This window comes from Ptiloglossa arizonensis, chromosome 5 (genome assembly GCF_051014685.1).
Source record: "Ptiloglossa arizonensis isolate GNS036 chromosome 5, iyPtiAriz1_principal, whole genome shotgun sequence".
NCBI lineage: Eukaryota > Metazoa > Arthropoda > Insecta > Hymenoptera > Colletidae > Ptiloglossa > Ptiloglossa arizonensis.
Genome location: NC_135052.1, coordinates 9,584,048 through 9,610,884, shown reverse-complemented (window position 1 = coordinate 9,610,884; position 26,837 = coordinate 9,584,048). Strand labels below are relative to the sequence as shown.

General features: G+C 36.3%; 1 protein-coding gene across 2 annotated transcripts; it reads right to left on the bottom strand.

Moving 5' to 3' along the window:
* Nucleotides 1-4,178: 4,178 nt before the first annotated feature.
* Nucleotides 4,179-26,102, bottom strand: LOC143147029 (uncharacterized). Of its 2 annotated transcripts, XR_012992156.1 has the most exons (5): nt 25,928-26,102; nt 23,677-24,120; nt 19,706-20,112; nt 12,284-12,745; nt 4,179-11,826 (listed from the first exon to the last, which is right to left on the bottom strand). XR_012992156.1 is itself a non-coding variant. In XM_076311845.1 (4 exons), the coding sequence occupies exons 2-4, from the start codon at nt 24,107-24,109 to the stop codon at nt 12,536-12,538; spliced, it is 1,050 nt and encodes a 349-aa protein (XP_076167960.1). In that variant the 5' UTR covers nt 24,110-24,120; nt 25,928-26,102; the 3' UTR covers nt 4,179-12,535. The 2 variants fall into 2 exon arrangements, 1 of the variants encoding a protein (XP_076167960.1); XM_076311845.1 differs by having other exon boundaries at nt 4,179-12,745.
* Between the last annotated feature and the right edge of the window lie 735 nt (nt 26,103-26,837).

The following is a 26,837-nucleotide window of genomic DNA, read 5'->3' as shown; positions in this document are numbered from 1 at the left end:
CAATATCTTGATGTTTATTTATCATAATTATTAACAACCGTCGTAGGACCATAGTGTAAACAATTATTAACAATGTCCTAGTATAAATAATGGCTTAAAATATCATTTCGTTGAAATATTTTTCGTACGCTTTGGAGTTTTTCATTGAGGTCTAACCAACATTGTCAAGGCTATACATATCGATTATCGATTCATAAGTGTTTATCACGATGATGTTTCTATCTAGGAAAGGGATTAATTGAATTCCGGCGCTTTTAAGTAAAAAATACAACTTTTACGCGTATTGTGTAAATTATGAGAATTAAATAAATGTTAAACTATTGCACTAAAGAGACAATTATTACTTTTCATGCTTTATAACTTTACTAAACGAGTTTTTACTTTGAATCTCGATGAAAATTAATTTCTATAGGTATAATCATTTACAATGCATAAATAAGATACAAATTGTTCGATGAATATTGGGAACATGCATAAATGTTAGTTACAATCGCGAAAATTAACAAATATGTTCTCCAAGAGACGGCAACCCATATAATTACCACGTTACAAATGTTTGGAATTGCGCGTTCAGAACATAATTGCATGCATACAAACAATAATTTCGATATGTAGGGAAATATTTATTTATTTTATCGCACGGTAGGAAATATAATTCGAAAGGAGATACTTATCTGTAATGTCGGTAGACAATGCTTGTGGAGTCACCTATTGATGAAAGTCAGAACGATTCCTCGACAAACTTGAGCGTTTCTCCGCCAGGTGTTTTCACACCTTAAGTGTAGTTCACCTATTCTCTAGTAGATGGCAACTCACTTCATTTCCGTGTGACATATGTGTGTCACTGAGCGTTGAGAATGCATATGCATATATAGAAACTATAATTTCGGTATGAAGAGAAATACTATATTCATTTATTTTATCGCACGGTTACTTCGATTGTCCTTGTTCGATCTAACCGAATATTTCAACAAATTGATGACTTTTAAGCCATTATTCATACTAGGATATTGTTAACAATTGTTTACACTATAGTTCTACAACGGTTGTTAATAATTGTGATAAATAAATAATAAGATATTGCGAAATCTGTGAAGGCGAACGGTTTCTGTGCATGTTTCGCTCTCTACGCAATTGTTATTAATATTTACGTATGTTCCCAATATTAATGTTACAATATGCATCTTATTTGTGCGTTGTGAACGATTATATAAATTACACAAATTAATTTTAATTTCGTAAAGGGACAAAAATTCACAGAAACCGTTCGCCTTCACAGATTTCGCAATATCTGGATGTTCATTTATTACAATTATTAACAACCGTTGTGGGACCATAAATTAAACAATTATTAACAATATCCTAGTGTACATAATGGTTTAAAAGCCATCTATTTGTCGAAATGTTCGGTTTGGTTGAATGCAGGCAGTCGAAGTAACGTTAGATCGAACACAATTAATCGGAGTAACCTTCGGGAAAGGTATAAGTAGACCCGCCGGTTTTTGAAAATTTCATTTCAGCGGGAGCCTTTGGGATAGACGGACCTCTCTCTATGATGCATCTGGACACTATTTGGACTGCCATGGAGTCTGGCTAACCCTATGCTGACCACTGCTGACCATTCTTAACCAGACTCTAATTTTCTTTTTTGTTTGAATTTTTCCTTTCTTTAATTAATTTTTTTTGTTTCGACATATCTGTATTCATTCTCTGATTTTAATTTGTACTTGTTTCTCCATGTTTATTTTCTGTCACTGCTTCCTTTATTTTGTCTATTACTGCATAACTGTATTTAACCATTAACCAACTTAATTTCTATTTTCTATCATGCCATGACTTTAGGTTTCTCTTAAGTAAGTACATCGGAAAACGAAGAACGAAGAACAAAGAGGACTGCTTCATCGCATCCTTCGTGGGATCGTTTATTAGACTAAGTTAGTTTTAAGGCCACCATGTACGAATCTCTGTTCTCTGCCGACCAATTATCGAATAATTAGCTTATTTTTGCTCGTTCCTCGTTTCTCAGTCCGGTCACCACTGCTTGTTGCATAAGCAAGTGACCGGCCGTGTAGGTGGCCCGAACGCTCTATCGCCGTCTCCTCCGGTGTGTCCGCTTCCAGAGAGGGCATGTTGCGAGCACAGGAGCAGGCATTTTTGCTGGTCCCTGTGAAAGCCTCCAAAATAAGACCCTCTCGTCGTAAAGGTAGAGAAACGGGGCACTCCTTTAGGGGAGTGGATGGCGTCGTTCGTTTTCTCTGGAATCGGACCCACTGGGGAGAAACGGGATAGATCTAGTAGGATCAACTCCACGGTTCGCGTCGCGTCTTTCCCAATTTTGCCTCATTTTTTCCACAATGTAATCGCTCGGTAGAACTAAACCATGAGATCCAAGGAACTTTGATTCCTTCCATCTTGCTGGTTTAGTAATTTCGTTTGTATTGCGTGTCGAGGGAGATCGATGGAACTTTGATTCCGTCTATCTCTCTCCGGGTCTCCACTCGCAGCAACCTCCACGTGGTGAGATCTGGTAATCGGTATTACTCGCGACGAACGATAATCCTTCGTCGTGAGTAATACCGAGCTAATTGGCTGCGAATTTAGAATATTATATCAACGAAATTTCTGTTAATTGAAATTGATTAAGAAGTACATCATAGTTTGGTGATTGGCATCCATAGAAATATATGGGAAAACGGACAAATCTCTGAAGTATTAAAAAAAAAATCAAACATTAGTTACAGAAAGTGCATCTATTAAAATAATTTAGTAAATGCGTAAATATTAACAACAATCACGTGTTGGAATGAAAATTTATTGAACCTGTCAATTTTTACAATTTTTTCAGTATCTTGGTTTGTATTTATTTTATTTATTAAAAATTATAATTAAAATATATTTGAAATAATTATCAACAATATCGATTGTATAAATAGTTGATTAATATATCATTTTACAAATAATCAATTTTTCGGGTAGGTCGAACAGAAGAACGAATTGTTTTGTAACGTCCCCTTCTCTGAAAAGTATTTTTATTGAAGTCTCCGAGGTAGACGAATATCCTGACTTCGAACTGGCTTATTGCCAATCTTGGGTATCACCTACACCTGTGGACCACCCCAGGTGCAAACCGATCCATAGTGACCCTTGCTAACCGATATTGACTACTGATAACCATTGATCAGCACTGGTGTGTACTCTCCACTTCTGAATTGTGCTTATTTTTCCATGTATTTAACTGGTAGCCAGTTTTATTTTTTCATTGTTATATATGTTTTTCTCTTACTCCTTAACTAGATGATATATCGAACGAGAAAGATGTATAAACTATGAGAATAGACAGAACGTATTATTAGAATAGTTTTCGAGGTCGTGTTTCTTCATGATTGGCAAAAAAAACGAACCAAACAAGTGACCAGCTCATCACGCTGGGAAAAACCCCTGTATTGTCTCACAGTCAAGACGTTCCCGAGATATTAGTCGATTGTAAATATATTCGATGCATCGTTGCCCTCTCTTGACTCATGGAATAATACCACTATAAAACCCTACCTTAGTGAATCACTCCCGACAACGGAGCGGTCGGTTCCAGGATTTGGCCCTTTTAAGTAGTAAATCGATCGAAAATATTCCCTTTTGTCCCAAAGGAAATATCAGTCTTTTTCAACTTAGCACGTTCTCATAATATATTGTTTTGTTTATAATTAAAACTATTATAACAAATGTACCTGGATGCTCCTGTATTTCTTAGTCCTCTCGAGTCCTCTTGTTGTATTGTAAAGTTAAAAATACAAAGTCCATTCGTTTGGAATATTTCTTACCCGAAGATCTTGAGCCTACACTTAAATGCTTTAAGGTTAAATTCCTACCACTAATAGAACACGTTCTTCCATTGGGTGCTATGTCTACTAGTATAATATACCTCGTTTGTAACGTTAGGTTTCTCTTACACCTCGTCTATAATAATATAGATGATCCTGTTAGATTAAACGATGTATTTGTTTTAATATCTTTCAGTGCCGTACGAATACATACCCATAGATTTTTATTAGAAGTATTGTGCATAATAGATTTCTACAACGTCGTGTTTCACTTAATATTAAACGAAGACGGCCTCTCGTAACTCTTTCGACTCCATTTATTCAATTATGTTTAAATGTAAACAACGAAGAAAAGAAAAATACTAGGAATATTTATTCTCAATATTTTATTTGTTTGTATACACTTAGAGGCCCTAATTAGGCGTGAGCTATTCCACTTTCAACTCGAATTAACAATTCAATTCTCAATAGTAAACGCACCACGATTAGTAGTCCATATCGTGATTCTCGACACATACATTACAATATTAATAATATATGTACACAGAATTGTTTTGCCTACCTAAGCTAGCTAATGCAACAAGCCGTGTAACGGAAATCAATTGTGCATTGTGCTTTCATTAATAATGGCAGGTTCACATTATCGATTCGAACCGTTCTAGAGACATGCAACTAAATAATCCGACGGATATTTTATTGGAACATGTCGTCGCATGTTTACGCTTCGTAATGTCGGATTATAAATTTGCATACCGTATAAGTTACGCAGAAGCATCGTTTCATTGTTAAACGTCTCCGAATGCTTCGACACACAAGACGCTAGAGATGACAGTGTTTTTTTTCTTGTTTTGCAAATTTATTCGCTCCATTATTCATTAAATTTATTAACGTTCCGTGTGTATCTTTTTCTGAATTTCTTTTACGTTTAACATCATGAGTAATGAATAAGTGCGACATCGTTTATTGCATAGAAGTGCTATCTTTTTTACGATCCAGGTACAAATTGATAGGTAAATTTTTTACCCTGTGAGTTTTAAAAATGCAACGAAATGAAAGTTTCGTCTGCGACGCTCGTACATAATATCGAACGAAAATTTATTCAGGAATGTAAGAAAAGTAACTTTATTCGATACAATTAAAGACGTGACGTCAACATCTTTTTATTTTTCTGATATTTTTACTAATACAAAATTGAATTGCGTTTCTAGTAGTTTCTTCTCAACTAGACAATGACAAGGTATCTCGTACATTTTCGGTTATATGCTACAACATCCTTGCTGATGGAACAACACACGGTATTATTCTATTCATTTCTATTGCCTCGCAAGTTCTACGTCATATTTGTTTTGCAATTCACCCACAAATACACACGGAGAGAAGAATAATGGTACCCATAGTAACTTATCATTCTCAATGGCCCTTATTTTAAAGTAAAATTGTATTCCACGTGTTTTACTGTGCAATTGTACGATATATTTAATATAAACACTTATATTGGTATACTCGCATCGAATTTGTGTGATCGAAATGAAAGGTTGTTTACAATGTTTCTAAAGGTATATTGAAGTAGATATGAGTCACAATTGTTCAACATACACTGGAGAACGATATATCGCCAATGCGTTACTCATTGATATCTCAACACTTTCTTTAATTTTCCATTCGACTGTAATTACTATTTCAAAATAATGTACATTTGTACAAACAATACTGACGATTAGTTAATTATTACAATATAGTACCACAAAATAATCTTTACGATTTCATGCGTTACACGGCCTCGTTCTGAAATACATACACGGATATACAGAGTGAGATACCTAAGAATGAAGTTGCAAATACCCTCATTGTTTTTGACGATACGAACCGACAAATTTAAAAAGGAAATATTTCAAGGAATAATTGTTTCTTAATTCACAATTCTATAGATTTAAAAAAGGCAGCTCGAGTTTCTTTTTGAATGGAATTCACATTTCTTTTGACACGAACAGAAAAAGTGTAATGAGATTAATATAACCATTCCACGTATTGTACAATTTTATTGAAAAGATTAAAAATGGTGACAAGAATTAACGCTGAACTTCACCCATTCATAATTCACTCCACTACCTTTCAATGGATATTCGTACCGCATTTAAGATAAAGTACAATATCGTTATTAAATAAATACATGTTATCTGACTGACTCGAAATCTCGTAAAACGTTGATCGTAATAGAAAAAGTGCGAAAAGCAGCGTAGAAATATTCGTAATTCCAATTTTAGATAACTCAGCCTGTGTACAGGTATATCATCGTCCACTTAATAATATTTATAATTTATGTATATATATATATATTTATATGTATATAATAGTTATGCGAGTACGTATATACAATTATATGTATATATATATAAATATATGTATGTGGAAGTCAAAAATTAATAAAGTTAAAAAAATATAATCTTCAAAATAGAAACTATAACCGTCTTTCTCTTTAGCTACAGCACTATTGTGTCACTTATGAGTTCTTTTATTTTCTTTTCTCGAAAACACATCGAACATCATTCTTTCCTTTTTCCCCGTTTTGTACGGAATTGTACATGTATCTACTACCTGCGATATACGTACTGCGGCTCATTGGTTCGAGAACCAAAGAACGTTTGTAAAAGTAAAAATTTCAATCATTGGAAACCTATTTTTTTGCCTTCGATTCGGAGCTTCGTTATCTGATTGCTACGAAGAACAATTCGATCTACCACCCTTTTTCACAAGAATTTCGACAAATCGGTCAACTACCCCTCAGTGAATATGATAAAGTCGATACGCGACGTGCTACGAATTTTCTGTATTCGCGTTTTACATCACCAATTCGCGTTATGTTAAAAATTTGCATTGTAGAAACATCGATCTCGTCGCGTGATTCTTTTACTACTTCGATTAATCCTTAAATGTTATTTTAAATGCATTGCGGAGCATTGTTTCGTTAAACTTAGACACACTACGATTCATCGTTTTCAATGAGTATTTAAATTCCGTCGTTAACGCTCGTTTGATTGTTTCTTAATTGTTAAAGTAAATTTCGAATACCACCCTGCAAATCTTCGTCGCGTTTACGGTAATAAAACGGTAGCAATTGAGCAACGATTCTCACTGATTGCGATAAAAGTTTAACAAAACGTACGACACATCAAACATTCCGTTCATTTTCGCGTTTATCGCTTATCCGACTTCGAGGAATTTATTTGTCTTCCACGGGAGAAATTAACTTTTCACAAATAAATATCTTACTAAAGTAGGTGAATCAACATTTCCAATTTAGAAAAAACGAACTGTATATTTACATAGGAGTATCAAAAACCTTTCGACATTATACGTATATACACATGGAAGAAATTATGTAACAAATATTCAACATGTATTTTTCCACTGAAATATACTAATAAATTTTCTTGTCAGTTGATAACAGAGTTCAATTCGTTCGTCGTTTAAATGATAATAAGCTTCTCTCCACATTTCATGTATTGCTCTAAAAATACTGAATGACACGTTGTTTTGTAAAGTACAACGTAACCAAGGGTACGTATCGTACACCTTGATTATGTTCTAAATTTTGTGGAATTTCTCGCTTGCTGATAATCGGCGTTTCGATTAATGAAAAAATACGCTCAATCAATAAAGACTCCTCTTAAATCTTTAGTAAAAACGCATTAACGATAAAAACATCTCTCTTTTGTTAGCATAAATGTACAACACGATTTATAGGAAAATCTAATCAATCGTTAGTTTCTCGTAATTAGGAGGTATAACAAGCAGCTCACGCTTTTGACTCGCAGTTCTACTATTGAACGTATCCATTAAAATATGAGTATATTCCATAAATATATATTTAAAACAACGTACAGTCTTTATATGTAATTTTCATATACATTTACACGAAACGTTTACTTTAAACTAAATGTAAGATTTGAAACTTTATTTAAAGACCTTCGGATATTCTTTTATAGAACAATCTGGATGGAAAAATAAACATCGAAAAGCACTAAAAATTAGAACAGTTTGCAAAACTGTCTTCTCCACAGAATATAATTGCCCACTTGAATTAATCTAGTATGCTTCGATAGAATGTATCGTTATACAAGTACAGGGTGTCCCGTTTCAATCTTTCCGCGCGATCGCATCCCAAATTATTAGTCATTCGAACAAATGTTTCGGATGAAACTTACTCTGTGTTTCGAGGAAGACATCCTGTAGTCTGCACGGTTCTCTCCCAGATCGAGGCGCTTCCAAGATTTCAATGTCACCTTCGTTTTCTTTTTTCTTTTTCTTTTTTTTTCAATGGAACCATACCCTGTTTTATCTGAATGTATAGCTCAACAACACATCCGTCTACCTATAATATGTAAGTCGTTCAGGGGTCGTTCAAGGTCATTTAAGGTAAAGCTTTATCAAACGATCAAACAAATTCCGAGATGTTCAGCTTCTGAAGCAGCGTTTCACGATTTCTACAGTTTCTTTGCATTCGAGGCGCGGTGAGATGTACAGTTCGACCATCTAGGAAAGATCCTTGCCGATCCAGCCTACTCTTTCACCAAAGCTCCTCGTGAATTCCGTGTATCTTTCGGTTCTTTGACAATGGTGCTTTTATGTTGTTTCGATTCGATTTCTACTTCGTATTTTCTTCTCAATTTGTGATATTTGTCCAGGAAACTTTACAAAATATCAACCTTCAAGCTTCTTCGACGATAAGCCACGATGTACTCTCACAGTTTTACTTTTTTTAAACGATATCGGATGACATCCAATAGATATGCGATTCTTCGTTACATACCTCTTTACATACGATCTTTTTTAAGTTACCAAACTTATATGCACCAGTTCAAAGATTACACTTCCCTAATACCTTAGTAACCGACCATCTCGGAAACTATCAGTTTTAGGAAAAACGTACTTCAATGCTTTTATTCGCAAAATTCATCGCTCTATCGAATTTCGCTATAAAATATTGGACATTGCATTAAAAAATAACGAAATTGACCTTCAAATTTCCTCCAAGCCTCCACCCACAAAGAAACTATCGTCACCGTGTTATGTCCCACTCGAAGCCATATAACGTTCGTAAGGAACACTTCCGCCTATTCTTTAAAATAGCAAAGTATAGGCAATTCTCTTTCTTATTTACTTAGCTATATGTTGACGTTTGTAGCAAAGAGTCTCGTTAAATCTACAACAGTTATCAACACGTACAGAGATATGCAAGACACCTTATACAAAATCATTACAACTCCCCGACATTGAAATATTCATGTTTTGTGCAATTTACGAGAACAGCCAGTGAATGTCTAAACATTGATAATTGAAAGGAACCGTTCGTTTTCGGAAAAAATTCACCCTTCGAGCACAAAATCGATGATAAACATCGAGGAAGGACGTGTCTTGTACCTAACGCACTGTAGTCCGGCAACGTACACTAAATAAATACATTCCCAGGTGGGGATAACTTCGTGACAATATCTCAGAGAAAAATTTATAATAACTACAACTGTGTTTCAATAAATATTTTATTTGTCGTAACTAACCTTCACTGACCTTGAAAGACCATTCGTTATGGACCATTGTATCCGCTTCGATCATTTCCCTATGCTTTGGATTCGAAAGAAATCACAAAATTTGTAACAGCAATATAAATATACTTATCTTTACGTCTTCTCTCGATTATCTTGAAATATTTAGAGAATTAAATTTAAAAATGTTGCATTTCTTGTTAGACCGGCTATTAACAAAAAATTCGACAACAGGTTAACAATTGCTATCGGACGATAAACATAGAAATATGGCGTTCCATTTATAAAAAAAAAAGACAGTAGTAACCTTCGTACTACGGAAACATCTCAAATTACAATAAATCGATCAGAATCATGACTACCTTTTTACTGTGCAAATTTTCTTCAAATTTTGTATCGATTTTAACCCAGACCATCCTTATACAAAGTTTCGTTTAAGAAAGGTCCAACTGCATGCACATAGACAACGAGCTGGAGCAAATACTCCAGGAGTATTTAAGGAGGACTACTTAATTCTGTCGCAATGTTTTCTTTCGTGTCATTGATCGTCATCGCGATACGTTTGTTCCATTTTCGTAGGAAAATGTCCACGTTGCATCTAAATATGGTATTTTCGGGACAAAACCAGTTGGCCGCACAAGACTATTGACCGACCTTCCCCACCATAGCGTTTAAGTAGTCTACCACCTTATCTTCCATCTTTCCCCATAAACTCGCAGCAGACGCTATCCTTGTTTCTCGGTGCGAAGAGATAAGCTGCCACGACGTAAAAATAGGAGTTGTGTCTAGCCGTGAGTCGAAGTGGGAGAAATGGCCTTGAACGTCCAGTTGATTTTATCCTGACCGTAGCGATGTACTTTCGTCAATTTCGTGGGTCCTCGACGTACATCGAAATCATTCACCTCGATAACGAGAACTGGGCAACAAGAATTTCTTTCGTACTTTCGATTTATTTTTCCATAAAAAATCATTTCCGTGTCGGTTGTACCGCGAATTGTACGGTATTTGTAGTTTTGAACTGCAATCCTGTACAAGTGTGCAACGATAAGGGAATACACGCGTACCGATTCATTTTACGTTGACGATGTATCGCTATGAAACACTTTAACTTGAAAACGTTCCGAAATATTCGAATCGGTCTTATCGAGCGCGAATTAATAATTTCGTAATCCTTGTTCTTCGGGTACAACGAGATTCGTAACAATGGTTTACAGCAGATCTGTATCACTTTTTTTTTCCAGTTTCACGTGTTTTCAATGAATTTTGAAAGACTTACAAACAACGATGGTTTCTTATAATAGAGCATTAGCAAACGTTGGCCAGACAACAATGCGTTAGTACACCCGAGCAGAGAGCTAGAAATGCGCGCACGCGGAAGCCGTTATACTGTTTTTTTTTTCTTTTTCTTTTTTTTTTGCTGAGTTTTCGCGTCGCATTTCAGTTGTGTTTGTGCAACGAAAAACATTTCTATCTACCGCACCAACTTCTAGAATCGTGCTTGGGAAAAACTTTCTTCGTTCCCTTTCGTACAGAAGTGGATTTTATCGATCCGAAAAGACCTCGAGTCCTATTTTTCATTGAAAAAATTGGATCCTCGCTAAATTACTGATCTTCGATCACGACAAGAACCTCGGAGGGTTACAAATGGGGTATCTCTGAATTTAATTATTTTAACAGCCGTATCTTACAGTACCGAGCAATGTTTGACTTTAAAGTAACGTTAGTTTAGATCACTTTACGGCAACAGACTCAAATTAATTCCGTTATGCAAATTATCGATATCTCTTAGCCCAAAGTCACTTCGTACTTTTTATATCAAAAGTAAAAATCATGCTACACATCATCATCATGCATCGTGTGGGAAACTTACGAAAAATCGAAACTATAAATATACACGACTCTAGGTTTGCCAATATTAATATCTCGCAATCGATCGTTAAATAATTTGTAACCGCAAGTACAAGATTTCCCGTTTATCTGAAAGAATTTCGTCCGGATGAAAATGTTCGTAAGTGGAACCGGGTCCTCTCCGCCATTCTTATTATTTATTCAACGCGAGTAAGAAAGCACGAAGTCGAACGAGTTTCGTTTCCTAATGAAAATTTATACGATCGATAGATTATCGAGGTTTCTCTGATAAAAATCAATTCAAATACGCCCTCGTTATGGCTACTTTTAATTATTCGTATTTTGGCACGCGATGCTCGCGATAATGTCGTTCGACGTGTGCCAATCGAACCTGTTATCGAGGTTTAACGATAAGAATATAACAATTTTAATTTTCATTAGTGGACGATTTATCCCGCGCGAGATAAAAATCGTTCCCGGTTTCCTGGTCGAGACTCGCTCGCTATTGTTCTATCTCACTCGCTCTCGGTGTGTCCCATTCATTCTCCTCGTCCGACGATAAGAGAGGGGCTCGGCTTCGAATCGTGGTAAAACAGGTTGAATTCTGAAAGAAAACCCTTATCGTCCACCACCCCGAATGAACGAGAAAAAGCGGACCCAATTTAGATTCAATTATCCAGGAAATATTGTACACAAGATGAGACACGTGAAACGTGACGATTGAATATATGGAAGAATATTGGTGAGATCGAACAATATTATTTAGAAGCAATAACGTTTAAAAGGGAACACACATCGAGCAGGTTTATCTTCTTGTACCGTCGCGAACTTTCTGTTACAAAATGGTAATTTATAACCGCCACGATGTAACAAATCCAATCGAAGATATTAATTTTGATCTCTCGAACGACCGAACGATCGATCCATCCATCGAACGAAAATAAATAACCTAGAAATTTCGTCGAGACTGTTACGTGTATAGAAACTGAATTAAGAAATGTGCTCTCCGAAACACATCGACTTCGATTAATAACGTTGTTAATATCACCGATAACTTTTCTGTTGGTTACTCACCTATCACATTTTACGCGTCTCGTTCCGCGTAACCCAAATAGAACGTACTAAAACGATAATACTCGTCAATTCCTTAAATAGAGTCTCAAGCATTTGATCAAACGGACCCATAAAGCGTTCTCGGTGTTTCCAATATCTTCACGATCGTCCCTTCGATCTGTCGCGCGTGATACCAATACCAAACTGATGTACGTGTTGTAAAAATATGCGAGTCTTACGAGCTACATGCTTTTCCATGTCTTAGGATCACGATTACTCTTTCTCCTCGATTTCCTGACACTCGGCGCCCAGCAGGGTCGATTTGTCTTCCTCTTGACCCCCGACTTCCGGTTCCTCGGCGCTCTGACGTTGGCGTCTCGAGGTCTTTCGTTGCACGTAGAACATAAGGATCATACTAACACTTGCCAAGGCTGCCAGAGCGGCCAGGACTATGTAAATCGTCACCGGCATTTGATTCAATCCCTGCGAACAGATAAATACTTGTTGTTTTCACTTCACGTCGGTCATTAATATTAACGAAAATGGTGGTTCCATTGGAAACGAAAAAAAAAGGTTTCCTCGTTGAAACAACTCGAGGGAACAAAAGCTTTCCTTTATCGCGCGGAGCTTTGTTTTGGGAGAAAAGGATACGGAAAATTTATTCGTTCGTGGGTTCACTTGAACCATTTAAATTACAAATTGCTCCTTTCGGATATTAATTGTACCGTACATTTCATTTATATTCGCGTCGCGTTCATTTTGATGATATTTAATTGGTCTAACGCAAAGCGAAAGTCTTTTTTCAATATTTCGAATAGGAAGTACGGTAAAAAGTATTCGGAATTCTGATTTCGATGAACTGCCGCGCAGTTAGTATCGCGCGTTAGTTAGTTTATTTAATCAAAGTCACACAACAGACTTTGGTGAACGCGGAATTTACAGAAAAACAGATGTACCAGTTAGTAACGATGCCTATTTAAATTCTATCCTGACACGGAGTAAATTAATCTGTCGTGATGACACAAAACTCAATATCGGAAATTTTGCCCCAGTTAACTAACTCGGCATGATAACGGTTTTAAGCTTCGTGTTTATTAAATAGAGGACTCCGTAATAAATATTCCGGGTCTGTGCAAGTATCGGAAGTAAAATTTGATAACGTAATATTCCGTAATAATACATTATAAATCGCAATCTTCGTCGAAGAAGAAAAGTTAATTTTCATTGAAGGAGGAAAGGTTAATATTTATCGTGATTTTCATTTTCAGAGTTAATTTAATATTATCATTTTTCGTCTTAATTATTTTCCTCTCTACGATAAAATTGATTAAAAATACTTTGTTTGTACGAATATACCGTAAATTTAATTAATAAAGTTCCAAAGATAAATATGTTCGTTTCTTCGTTAATAATTTTCATAAATGTTTCGTGCATTTATAAACTACATTTATCGACGTTGCGTGCAGTCACCGGGAAAATATTGTCAAATAGGATGGTACTTCACTTTCAATTGGGCGAAAGGCAATCGTAATTGATTTATAGCATCCGATATCTCTTAGATATTTTCAATTTAATTTCTTCGTATCGCTTTTAATTGACAGTCGTGCTCACCCTTTTAAACTAACAAAGTAACTGTTTCTTTTTAAGTAATTATGATCAAAGTCCACCTTTTGCGCGTTCGAAAACGTTTTATCGCGATAGGTACATTATTATAACGAATTGCGTAGATTGATCGCGACGAGAATTAACTCCGTTCGACACAATGTAACGCGAAACGGATTTTTTTTGAAAGTGTCATTTGTTTCCGAGAATACTTAGCGCGAATTCTCCATCGAAATCAACGCCAGATTTAATTTCCATTGAAATCGAACACAAGTATCGGGTGTTCGGAAGATCTTCACTTTTGAAAAGCCTCGAGGATAACCTGTTTGAAATTCTGATTCGGAGGTCGCCTAACGCTCGGTAACGCAGGGTAATCTTCCCATTTAAATAACGTCTACATCACTTTTAAGAAGACAAATTTGCCGTGGAATGTAATTTAATTTAATCCGCGAAATTGAATGCTGTCCCGCGGAGGCCGATTTTTCATCGTTCGCGTGCACGTAGATGTGTACCGTGGAAATCCTCCACATTGAAATATTGAAATTTAATATCATTACAGTCGAGCGATACGAAACTAAAGTAAAACGCAATTCGATGTAACGTGATGTTTTATAATTAGCGCGGAAACATAACTCTTGTAATATATACAAATCGAATATCGAACAAACCGTTTTATTTATTTTAATAAATTATAAATCGAAATATCTGCCGTGTCCGATTTTTGGTATCACAAAATTTTACGTTAAATGATCAACAACTCGGAGCAAAATATTTCGAACGATTACATTGTATAGAAATAATTATTTTAAGAGGTAAACAAAAATTAAAAGTTGAAAAGTAAAATGTAATTCTAAATAATTATATCCTTTAACGAATAAATTTAATTTAGAATCTGTGGCCTTATGTGATTTTAATAGAATCTGCTTACGTTTATGGAAATGTGTATATGCGAAGGTCTGTAAAAGTCAGTCGAGTGCATACGTTTGAGAAAAGATCAATTAATGCTATAATCGTATTTTGCACAACAGTTGCAAGTTGTTAATTATTTTACTGCTTGTAGTAAATAATACCAGTAGTGAAAATATTTGTTTTCAATTTAACAATTGTTGGAACGATTCTGTTCCTTTGGAAAACTTTTCCCATATGTTTCCAACACTGCATTTGACTTCGTCAAGGATTCCAGAGTATACCGACACTATATTAATTAACTTTGCGAAACTAACTATGATATTGTAATAATGATAATTTTAACGAAAACATACATCAAATAGAGAACACTTTTGAAGTCCTCGTGCTGGAACTTTTGTTTTTCTTGGCACAAAATTTCACAATAGCGTACTATTGCAATACGTTTGCTAATAATGAAATATACAGTAGAACCTTGGTTATTGCACGAGAGAGCAATGCATGAATTTTCAATCCAATTTCCAATAATGCAGTAATAGAAGTTCCACCGTAACGTATCAATATTAATATATCCGAGTAAATGATTATAAAAATTTTCGCTAAAGTATCTCACAAGCTCCGGAATCTACGAGGATTTCCGGTTTCTGTAATTAAATAGCTTTACGAAAGAATCCCGAATGACAAAACGTTAACAAGCAGTGCGTATGAGCTTTACATAAATACAGAGAGACAAATGGAGAAGTAGAAACGTTCTGAAAAAATTGACAACAATCTCAACATGAGTAATTGGTAAGGGCTAAGTTTCATACAGGGTGAGACACCTAGAATTAGTACCTTATAATTTTCCTTTCCTTTAAATTCGTCAATTATTTGCAAGTATTTTAAATCTCGGAAAAGAAACTCCGGAAATAGACGATCTGTTAATAATCGATTCCTTTCAATCAAAGAGATTCAATTGCGGATATTTTTTGTATCGTCAAAAGCAACTTCTTCGAGTGATAACTTTAGCTGGCTCGTTTTGCAGATATATTGGATCGATGGAACTCGTTCTCAATATTTCGAGTTGTACGATTTTGAAGGGAGCAACATGGTTACGAATGTTGGAACAAATTTTAACGAATTAAAAACATTTTAAGAATCATACTGTTACAGAGCTTCGCGTTAGTTTCTTATCGATCGAGATAAAGGTATTGAAAATCGACTGTGCAAGAATCCTTGGTTTGGGTGTTAAAATGGTTCAGGCGGCATCCTTTCGTTCAATATTCCTGAACGTGCACGACCTTAGCAGGTGCGCTTGAAAATTCATAGAATTTCCTTGTACCGCGGTTTGCAATCTTCGTTTATGAAAAAAAAAGAACAAATATCCCATCCTAGTTGCGTGCATTACATTGCGTATCGAGTGAAATTGAATTTGATTTTATTAAAACGGAACAATCGACGAAAATTGAATGCGAAGCCTAACGCAAATTATCGGGGGACGTTTTCTATCGGTAACGCCTCTCGAAACGATTTCGAGTAAATTAATTTCTATTCGTGGTGAGTTACGAACTGGACGACGATTATTCTTCCGTCGTAATGATTCCAACGAAACGAACAGCTTCGTATTGTTATAAACTTCCCCGCGACGATTCTTGTATAGCCCATAGCTGTCCCGGTTTCTCGTTTAAAAATCACGGAAGAGAGGGTTCACTCGGATAATCAACGCTGCACTGCACGGGCAGTGCTGGTAGCTAAGAAATTAAGAGATAAAATATAACAGCGGGAGTTGAAAATGAATGACAACACCGGAACAGAGGAAATAGTCTCCAAAGAAACGTTCTAATGTATCTGTCTGCTTCGTAGGTGGAATGATAAAAGATAATGGCGACCTGGCGAGAAACGCGGAAGAAGAATAAGGAGACCCCGCTGTTTCCGGTCTCTACTTTTAGATTCACGAACATGCTCTTTCTATCGATCGGCTCGAGTGCTTCACAGTTTAGATGTCTTTGGTGCAACGTGATCACCATTTATGCTAAATACGAATTAACCTTTGGAATCCTTAAATGTTCCATTCTATTCAGGGATGAGCCTTAAGGTTTTTCTTTTTTTTCTTCTTCTTCTTGTTTAAACGACGCTCTTGAAATTCGAGGGAGACTTTCTTTCTTCGATCCTCGACCGTTTTTCATAAAACATTAGAATTCTCGAAGGTAGACCGAGTACACGATGAAGGTATTCTCGAATTTTTGTCTCGACAGTTTCGTACCGGTTACACTTCCCTCGTTCGAATAATTGCACGTAAAATTTAATCTACATGTTTTTCATCGCTAAAACACATTTACGTGTGAATAGATGAAAATTCGATATTTATGTATCATTACGTTTACCTCGCGTACGGAAACACGTTTCAACGTGTAAACTGAATTCCGAGGGCTTATTAAATGTCACGATTTTAACGTTGTTTATACAGGAATATTGAAATTTCAAAATTCCTACGTACGGATTAAGACCGGCTATTTAATTACGACGTAAAATTAACTTCATAGTTCACCGTTTGTAGATTTTCAGTTACGAATATTAAGTTTATACGCTTTAGACGTCGCTTTGTACTTGCAAAGCGTGCCTGACCGAAATTCCTTAATTTTCAAAATCGATTATTCCCGAAAACAAAATCTCGTATGGCAAAAACGTTATACCGTATTTTTATTTTACTCGGCTCGGGGAATCACCTTCTGTCTCGTTTTACGAGACTGTATCAGTGCACGTAATTCTTGCCAAAGGAATTTTATTTCGGATCAACCATTCAGCCTGAAGTGCGCCTACCGTAGACCTGCTACACTTTATACGAGAGTAGTAGTAGCAATAGTAGTAGTAGGCGTCGAGCAACCTGAGAGCTTACGCAAAGGTAACTTTGATGCGGCGTCACTAGCCGTGTGCGAGACACTTTGATCCCTACTCGATGATAAATTGTAGCAAATACGGCCAACAAATATAACTTAATTTGCTTCGTAATTGGACGTGTTATTATTAAAGCACGGGTGTAAAATCACTTTTCATAGCGGATTCCTTTGAAGTTACTTAATGTTTGAAAATGAAAGTATGTAACGAGACAAAATCGATAGAGACCGTGTTGCACGTTCTACCATTTTGTTCTATTATTTTAAAAATTAACGAACTCTAAAATACATACAAATGGTGTATTTTTGATTCGTAAAAAAAAAGTATTCAAGCGTGTCTGGAAGATATACCAGAGTGATTTAAAAAAATTTCGGCCAACTTTACGAGTACACCTATACCCTAGCGATAAAAAATGTCACATAAATATAAGTCTGAAAATATTTTGTTCCAAAGTTGCATAACCTTTCGAAGTTTCTCGTCAGGGGACACTGTTTAATTTGAATGTCAATAGGTCGATATGCTTCTAAACTGCTCGAATGCGATAACAACGTAAACAACCGTAGGTATCAGATAATGATAACAACGAGAGTAACGATAATAATCCGCAATAGCGCATCGTAAAGCTTGTATTCTTCCCGGAGGAGGATGCTTTGAATATTTTATTTCGCGTGCAAGTTTAAAAGCTTCAACTCGACGACAAAGCATTTGGGATCCTATGTTTCGTATGATATTTTTTTCTTTTTTTTTTTTTTTTATCATTAGCATCGGTACAATATACTCTTATTGTTGGACCAGACTTTATAAAAACACGCTTCAGTTTGAACGAGTTGTACAGTAATTCCCGCTTTCAAGTGACAAGTTTTACAGTGGATTCGAGCGACAGCATCATCCCTCCGCTCCTTCGCCCACTGTTCATATTTACTCGGCGTACACGATCCGTTGACCCGTATGACCGACAGTCCCCGCGCGAACGATGGGATACGTACACGGGATCGAGTTCTGTTCGTTAATGAAAAGTAAAATTTGTTTATTTACGATAATACCCTCGCGAGAATATTATCGATGAATTGACAAGGATTTTTCGTTGAAAATAAGTCCAAACTCGACGTCATTGGTTCAAACGCGACATAATTTGTTCTAACTCGATATCATTTGTCCAAACTTGACATCGTTCGTCCTAACTGGGGATTTACGAGCGATAGTATCGCGACCACCGTGTGCGACATACATATAAACGAGAGTAGTCCAAACGGAATCGTGTCTGAACTCGTTTCCACAGAGGGATGCCTCTTCGATCTGTCGGTAATGTTCTTTTAAAGATACAATAAGAAAAACATATATATATATATATTTATTTTGCATTCGTAGACGACACAACGTTACGCGCGCGACATCGTTTCGAAGTTTCGGCCACCGAGCGCCCGTATCTCGGTGGAACAAATATAGTGGCTCTCGTAAACGCAGCAGGGAACCGAAACGATACAGCCATAAATAATCATTTTAGAGTCACGGATAGGAAGCCTTTCCGTACCCGCGAAAATTTTATGCAGACATCCCGGAAAGAAGTCTCATAAGAAGACGAAAATATCCTACGATACTCTCTACAATATCTAGAACAATTTTTTAAGGACAGATGTTTTGTTCAAGAACGCGTCAAGAGAAGATTCAACGACGAAATGATAAAAATGAAGCCAATTCGAAACTATTTGATATTGTCGGTGTCAACAAGAGGACAAGGTAACGGATCGCTCCGGAGGGTCTTAAAAAAGATACTATTCTTATTTCACGTACTATAATGCGAGACTCGGTGGTTGTTTTCCATCTCGCTCGCTCTCGGTGTGTCCCGTTCCCTTTCCTCGTCGGACGGTACACACGAGACTCGGCCTCGATCTGGTCAAACAATCGCTACTTACCCCGCTTTCGAGGGAACCGTCGGTTCCAATTTTCTCGCTCGAAAGCGGGAACATCTCGAAAGTACAATTTAACGAAAGGGACGCTTCCGCCTTTGAAAAAAATCTCCGATCCGCGTCGCATTTCGTTCGAATTTGAAATTGTGCCTACCTTCCACTGGAAATCGGACGATGGATCGGTGAAGAACCATTTCTGCGGCCAGGGTTTTATCGTTCCTTCCGGTGTCTTGAAGATCAATCCCTCGAGACTTAGGCCACGCGCCAGAACACTGGTGGTGATGTTGCCTTTCTTGTACGAGGCTATACCCGCTTTCATGTACATCTGCGGTATTGTTTCATTCTCCCTGAGTTTCAAGGTCACCCTCGGCATCTTCGCCTTCCTCGGTGAATTCGGGATCGTCGTGATGGCCTCGGTCGACACGCTCGCTGACATCTTGAGGGTCGTTAATGACGTTGAAGAGGAAATCGACGGAAGCGTGATGGACGTCGATGTCTGTCGAATGCTGGTCTGCACTTCCGGGGAGACTTGGAAGCGTTGCGTACTGCTCTCGTCGGAGTCTATGGGCAGAGAGTAAATAAACAACATAACGGTATTCTTGGATTGAACTTGAATTGAACAACACGTGTCTTAGTAAAGTGCAACATCTTTATTATGCGAAGTAATTCGGTTCGATGTGTATTAGTTCTTGTAAATGTAACACACTTTACAAACACGTGTAGTACTTGTTAAAGTAATTAACACGGTAACACAGTATTTGGGAACATTGGTTCGAGAAAGTAGCTGTTTTCAAGTTATAAAACAAAAATGTCTTTGAATAGTTACTCTTGGAAATATCTTCTGTTCGTTTGAATGAAAAATCAAACAATCTGAAAAGTAATAATTATACCAGAATTGGAAAGAAAAATGTAACCAATTGTAAAAATTGATAAAGATGGAAAATAATTACTGGAAGGCTTGATAAACAAACAGCAAAGGGTGAATTTTTTCCTGCTCTGTAAATGTCACAGTAAATCATAATATTCGCATAAAAGTTTTGCATGCCATGAAATGCGTTACATAAAACTAAGCAAAAGAGGTTAACGGGTATTGCGTGGACATCGTCAATTTGTTCCTACTATAGCTGAAGTGGTTATTAAAATTTGTATAAAACTTTTATGGAACCGATTGAAGGATAATTTGAACTACTGACACTTTAAGGGCGTTGTAAATCTCGCCGAGTTGTTGATCTAAATATGATTTAATATTTCAAACGAACTCTCTAAATTCTAGTGCAGAATCTGAATAAATACATATAAAAACTATACAAAGCTGTATTTTTATAAAAAATTATTGTACAGATTTCTTTCGTTGTTAAGTCTATTTATCTTCTTTTTTTAATTTAATGTATTCATTATTTTCAAAAGAAGATGTATACATAAAAATATTTTTCTAAATGGAAGTACAAGAATGCGCTGCAACGTGGTTTAAAATATTTGAAACATAATTTGCTTTACTTTCATCGTTTCTACTTTTAAATTTTCCAATACGTATTTTTTTAATATTTATTTTAGCCATTCACGTTTTGTAAACAGACAGCGAGACACTAATTGAAACCTTCAACGTTTAATAAAAATAAAATTTTTCTAACAATTGATATCCAACCTTTGCTCGATTTATAAAACGAGAATAAAAATAAAAAAAAACTTTCGCAATTCATTCTATAATATTGAAATTGTATTTTTGTAGATGGTACTTTTTTACACTCAATTACGAATTGGATGTTTCTCGATGTATTGCATCGTATATATTGCAATTTATCTTTCCATTGAATTAAATCAGGAATATTTGCGTGGTATACAATATCGAGGAAAGCATCGAGGATGCCGATGTTTAGCACTGATAAGTACGGAGAACTTCAAGCACACCTATGAGAGAAGAATAAAGATAAAAATCTGACATTAATCCGGAAGAGAAATTAGATCAATCACTTCCTTTGAGACTAACATTTTATAATAAAATATCTTATGTTTGAAAATATTACAAATTTTTGAAAGATTTTACGGATTTTAAGTTCAAATATTGAGAAAAATGTTTTAAATTAAAAAAAGTTTACGAAACAATATTAATCAAAAAATTACAATGAGAACAGTCCCGGTACGTCCATTACTCATAAAAATACGACTATTCGGTCTTGTTTATTATTTCAGTACTTGTCTGCATTCTAAATTCTTTCGCTCATACCTTCTTATTAATAAAATTTTTGTATTGAAGTCCGCTTTAGCTCAGCTATTTTGAAAAGAATTCAAAAATTTTTGCAAATTTCCTGACGTAATAATAACAATAAAAGTTTAATATTTTCTGTTGCAATTCAGAGGATTTTTATACAGGGAACATATTAATATAGCGTTAATTTTTATTAAAATGTAATTTATATTTTATCATTATCAGCGCCCGTTCAATTATTTCAAGACGCTTAACGATGTTGTCTTCTTATCGAATATCCCCACCTAACATGTCGTCTATTATAGTATCGTGTTCTTGTTACAAACTGTCTCTTCCGCTCGCGCATTTTGATTGAGAATTAGCTTTTTAAGTTTTAATCGCATTTATCTCTCGTGAAAACATCTTAAACGTAATGACGAATACAGCATCATAATTTGATAATCAACTCTTCGGCAAAGCAATCGTCGAAAATCAAGTTCTGGAAAGTTTTCAGAGTTCCCTCTTTGAAATCAAATTTTGAAGTTCTTCGTTATTTTATTTCGTAATTTCTTACGTCTCGTCGTTTAAGCTTTCCAAAGTTCGAGAGGACGGTATATCTAAAATTATTTAAAACAATTTTTCACATATTGAAGTTTAATATAGAACTCGTTGTAATATTCACGTTTCTGAAAAATTCATTATCTTCTCGCTTCGCTACTTTTTAATTACTTTCTACTCAAAGAGTCATAAAAGCACCGCACGGAAAGTGATATGTACAGCAAGCAAATAGTGCTTTTTATGTTTACGGAGGATGTATATACGTATGCTGTGTGAAAATATTTATTATTTTTTATGTAGAACACGCGTTGATACTTATTTTCCTACTAAATATACAAGAAAGGAGAGAACGTTTGTACCCATAAGCGCGAAGTCTTCTTCCAGCGTTATTTGTTCCTGTCTAAAATGTATGTAGAGATTCCTTCTCAACACATTACTAAGAACAATGTAAATCTTCGTTAGAACGGAATACACGAAACAAAGAGACAAATTTCAAATGAAAATACAGCTCTCATCTTCAAGCATCAGTTGCACGAAAGTGCAAGAAATAAGAAAAACATCTTGAAAATTTATTCTAACAAACAGACGCGCGGTGCACTATTTGTTCGTTTCTCAAAACATTTATCATTGCAAAAGATGAAATTCTTTTACATATATATTCATTAATTATACATCGTTCTCGACTCGGTACAAAGTTGAAATCCTGTCTGTGCAATATAATTTACATCTTCCCTATGAGCGACCTACGGTAATTAATAGATGTCAAAAATTTTGCAAGACAACCGTTCCAGCACTGCATGAAAAATTTAATTAAACGTACAATTCTAAAAATAAAATTACCTCGAGTCTCCACTTTTCTAACCTTTTTATTTCATCTTATTGTGTTCCCTGCAGTTTAATGAAATAGGTTCATTGTAGTAACCGATGATTTGTCGACTGTACGTGTGTTACTGGATAAATTGCGTAACAGTTGTTCCTGTTATTAATTACATACTAATTGCGTGCAGACCTCGTTATTTTAATTGTGTCTGTATTTCACGTTTTCGTTGTTGATAAAAGTGATAATTACCTACATTTCGAAGAAAAATAATTGAAACAACAAATCCATGAAAGCGTCAATCTTTTGAAATCGTGACTGAATAACTAAATAAAAACTCCTAAAAAAAAAAAGAAAAGAAACTTGAACGTTTATTCGGAATAACTTGTGGCCGATCATCGGCAAGTAAATATTGAAAAAAAAATGAACGCTGACGTCGATTTATCAAATGTATCGAATCAATGTTCTATTCTACATTCCAAACTTTAATCCGATGTGTTCTAGTTGAAAACAAAATTATGGATTCCTGTTGCACGAAAGGCAATGTAATGCGCAAGATTCTTACCTGTGAACGTAAAATTTTCGGTCTCCACTTCCTCCTCGTTTAGGACCCCTAACGCTGGAGTAATTCCATCCTCGACATCCTGCTTTCTGTAAGCCTCCGTCGGTGACATCGTCATCGTATCCGCGAGCCTGTTTCTGCTCCTGTTCGCGCTGATGTTTTCACCCTGACTCCTCGACGAATTCCTATGAACTGTGTTGTAACCCATCGCGAATATAGTGCTGGCGAACAGACTCTGATCGTCCTGGTTCATCAGAAACGGCGTCGCCACACAGGATAGGATCATGAGAATCATCAGTGTGCCCATGGTATATTTGATGATTCTTGGCCTCGATTTGCCACTGGTCTGAGGGAACCCCGACGAGGAGAGCTGGTCTGTTTGCGGTAGAATTGTATACTGCAAGCTGGCATCGCCCTTTCGTACTGTTTTGTACATAATTAATAAACCTGTTGGGAGAATTAAACGACTTGTAGTTGGTGAGTCTGTTTCGATTTTAATCGGTCGGTAAATAATAAACGATGAACCGAAGTTATTTTAGAAATTTTGGCAGGTTTCACCGCGTCGAATTAAGTGCCATGTCGTGTACATAATTCACGATTCGCAGCAACCACTCGGAGTAAATTATTTGTTCGGTATTGCGGTTGAATATGCCGTTATTAGAAACCTAACCTCGATTACGATCGTGTTCGACATTATTTTTTTTCGTAAGAAAATCTCAGAGGTCCGTTTCGAGCGGTCTTACAACGATAAAATAAAAATTGTAACAATTTTAGCGGTCGGATCGTTGTCGCTCACGGATCGTAGACAACGCGGAACAGTTTCAAAAAGTGGTGGGGATAACTACGCGCAGTTGGAAGGACAGAAGTGCGACATTTAGAGGGACATTACCGTATCGACAAGAAGATAGCTTGACAGAGAAACATACCAAGTGGCTATAAAAAAAGTATGTAAACAAAATGGGTATTTTGTGGTTGATCCGCAGAAATATGTAATGGAATACTATTTGAACGAATATAAATGCATATAAAAAAAATGCATAGCCGAATAATACATTCGTTAATATTTCTTCTTATTTCTATGAAAGAAGCTTTGCAATACAAAGAAAAAATTAAAAAGTATGCAAAATGAATTAAAAATTATTTGAAGAACTACATTTTCTCCTCTGAAAAGAATTGCATAAACTATTTTTGATGGCAGATTAATAAAAAAGTATTAACAAAAACGATCGTAAGTTCTGATCGAGGGGTAGCGATAATTCGGATTCGGAATTCAAATTTTACGACACAGAGTATAGAAAACGTGATCGTTGTTATTTAAATATAAAAACATAAAGTACAATTATTTGTATGCATTAGAAGAGTATTAAAGGGACTTCTGAATCGGATACACGGTAATTGTTCCTATCGTAACACGCGCTTAAGCACTTAAGCGATACACAACAACCGTGTAATCCATTTAGATATGTATACTTCGTTTCGTAGAAACGAAACGACGAATTCGACAGAATTTTACGAACAAATTAACGTTTCCTACCAAAACGAACAAATACAAATACAATGTAACGTATCGGGAACACTTTAAACGCACTACAGAAGAATCGTATCTCCGTTACCACGTACAAACGGACGCACGTAATGTTTAAACTCTCGGTTCGAGAATTATCAAAAAAAAAAAAAGAAAAATAATTAGTAACAAATACAGGATCGCTGTGTTTCTCCACGGAACTTCTACCACTGCACCGCAGCGACGGCGACCTAATCTTAAAATTCCCAAAGGTCGAGGATGGGTCGGCGATGGGTCGACGATAAGAAGCGACAACAGACCTCGACATTTTCCTACGGGGTGAATCGATTTTCGATTTTCCACGGTAAATGTTCAATCACGAGCGTGCAAACGTATCGTTCCCATAGACAACAACGGACTTCGTCCTATGAAGGTTAACTTCGGATTGTTGCAAAAGCGATGAGACGCGACAGAAAAAAGAAAAAAAAAGAAGAAACGAATAAGATGCACCGCGTAGGGCGAAAAAGAAAAAGAGAACGCTACCGGAACGAATGCCACCGTGAAGAAAAGAATAAGGACAGCGACGTTCAACGGGAACTCGTAAAACAATAGCAATGCAAATGAAGCGAACTCGTCGGCAAACACACTACCGAATCTGGTGAACGTTGCTGACCGGGGATTATCGTCGTGGTATGAAAAATACGAAAGTCTCGCGGCTCAAGTGGCATGTGACGATGAACAGGTACTCACGATATGTGAACAACAGAAGGGGTTGCTATTCTCCGTTTCCACTTCCGGCAGCCTGCTCTGTCGAACGAACACGACAATCCGGGACAGACAGAACCTCCCCTGTGAGAGAAATTCTCCTAGAAAATGCGCAGATGCGCCTTACCGGGGGGTGGTGGTCCCGTTGCGCTTGCGCCGCGGTCAGTTTCCGGAAATCCGTCACCGTTTGAATGTCGTCGACGGGAATACGTGGGACAAACATGGGTTCAAGGACGTTTAAGGACTCCTCGACCTTGAACTTCTCTTGCAACGTTCCTCTTGCTGTGCAACGTGCACTATGTTGCACTTCGAGAGATCATTAATCGCTCTTATCCCACTCGTTGACGAGCGGCCGTCCGTGGAAACGAAAGGATTAAATCGAGAACGCGTTTCGATCGTAGGTATCGTTTGAGGGATCAAAGAGTGGGAAACGACGAGGTTCGAGGATGATAATTCCCGAGCGAGGATGTACGGTATTATTGCGAACGTTGAATGAAAGTTATTCAAATTAATGCGATTAAAGATTTCACTCCAACTTGGCGGTGTTCCAGTGGAGTATACAATAGTTAGTAACTTGGAACAAGAAAAAGTGCCAAGAAGACAACAGAATTGAATTCGAACAGTGTTATTCGAGTCGTTTAAATATTAGAGATTTCAATGATTTTCTGAATCGTCGATGGAATAGAATTTTACGAATATTTGGAGATTGTAATAGCGTCGGATAGATTACGGTACGAGTGAAACAATGCTGGTAAGACGCTTAATAGTTAGAGTTTCGAACTGTTTTAATCATAATTTAAAATATCAAGAGACTAACGAGACTTTGTTCTTAGATAAGTGTACAATTTTCGGTTAAACGACAAAACACGTTAGAAGCGATAGTTAAACTTTTTCG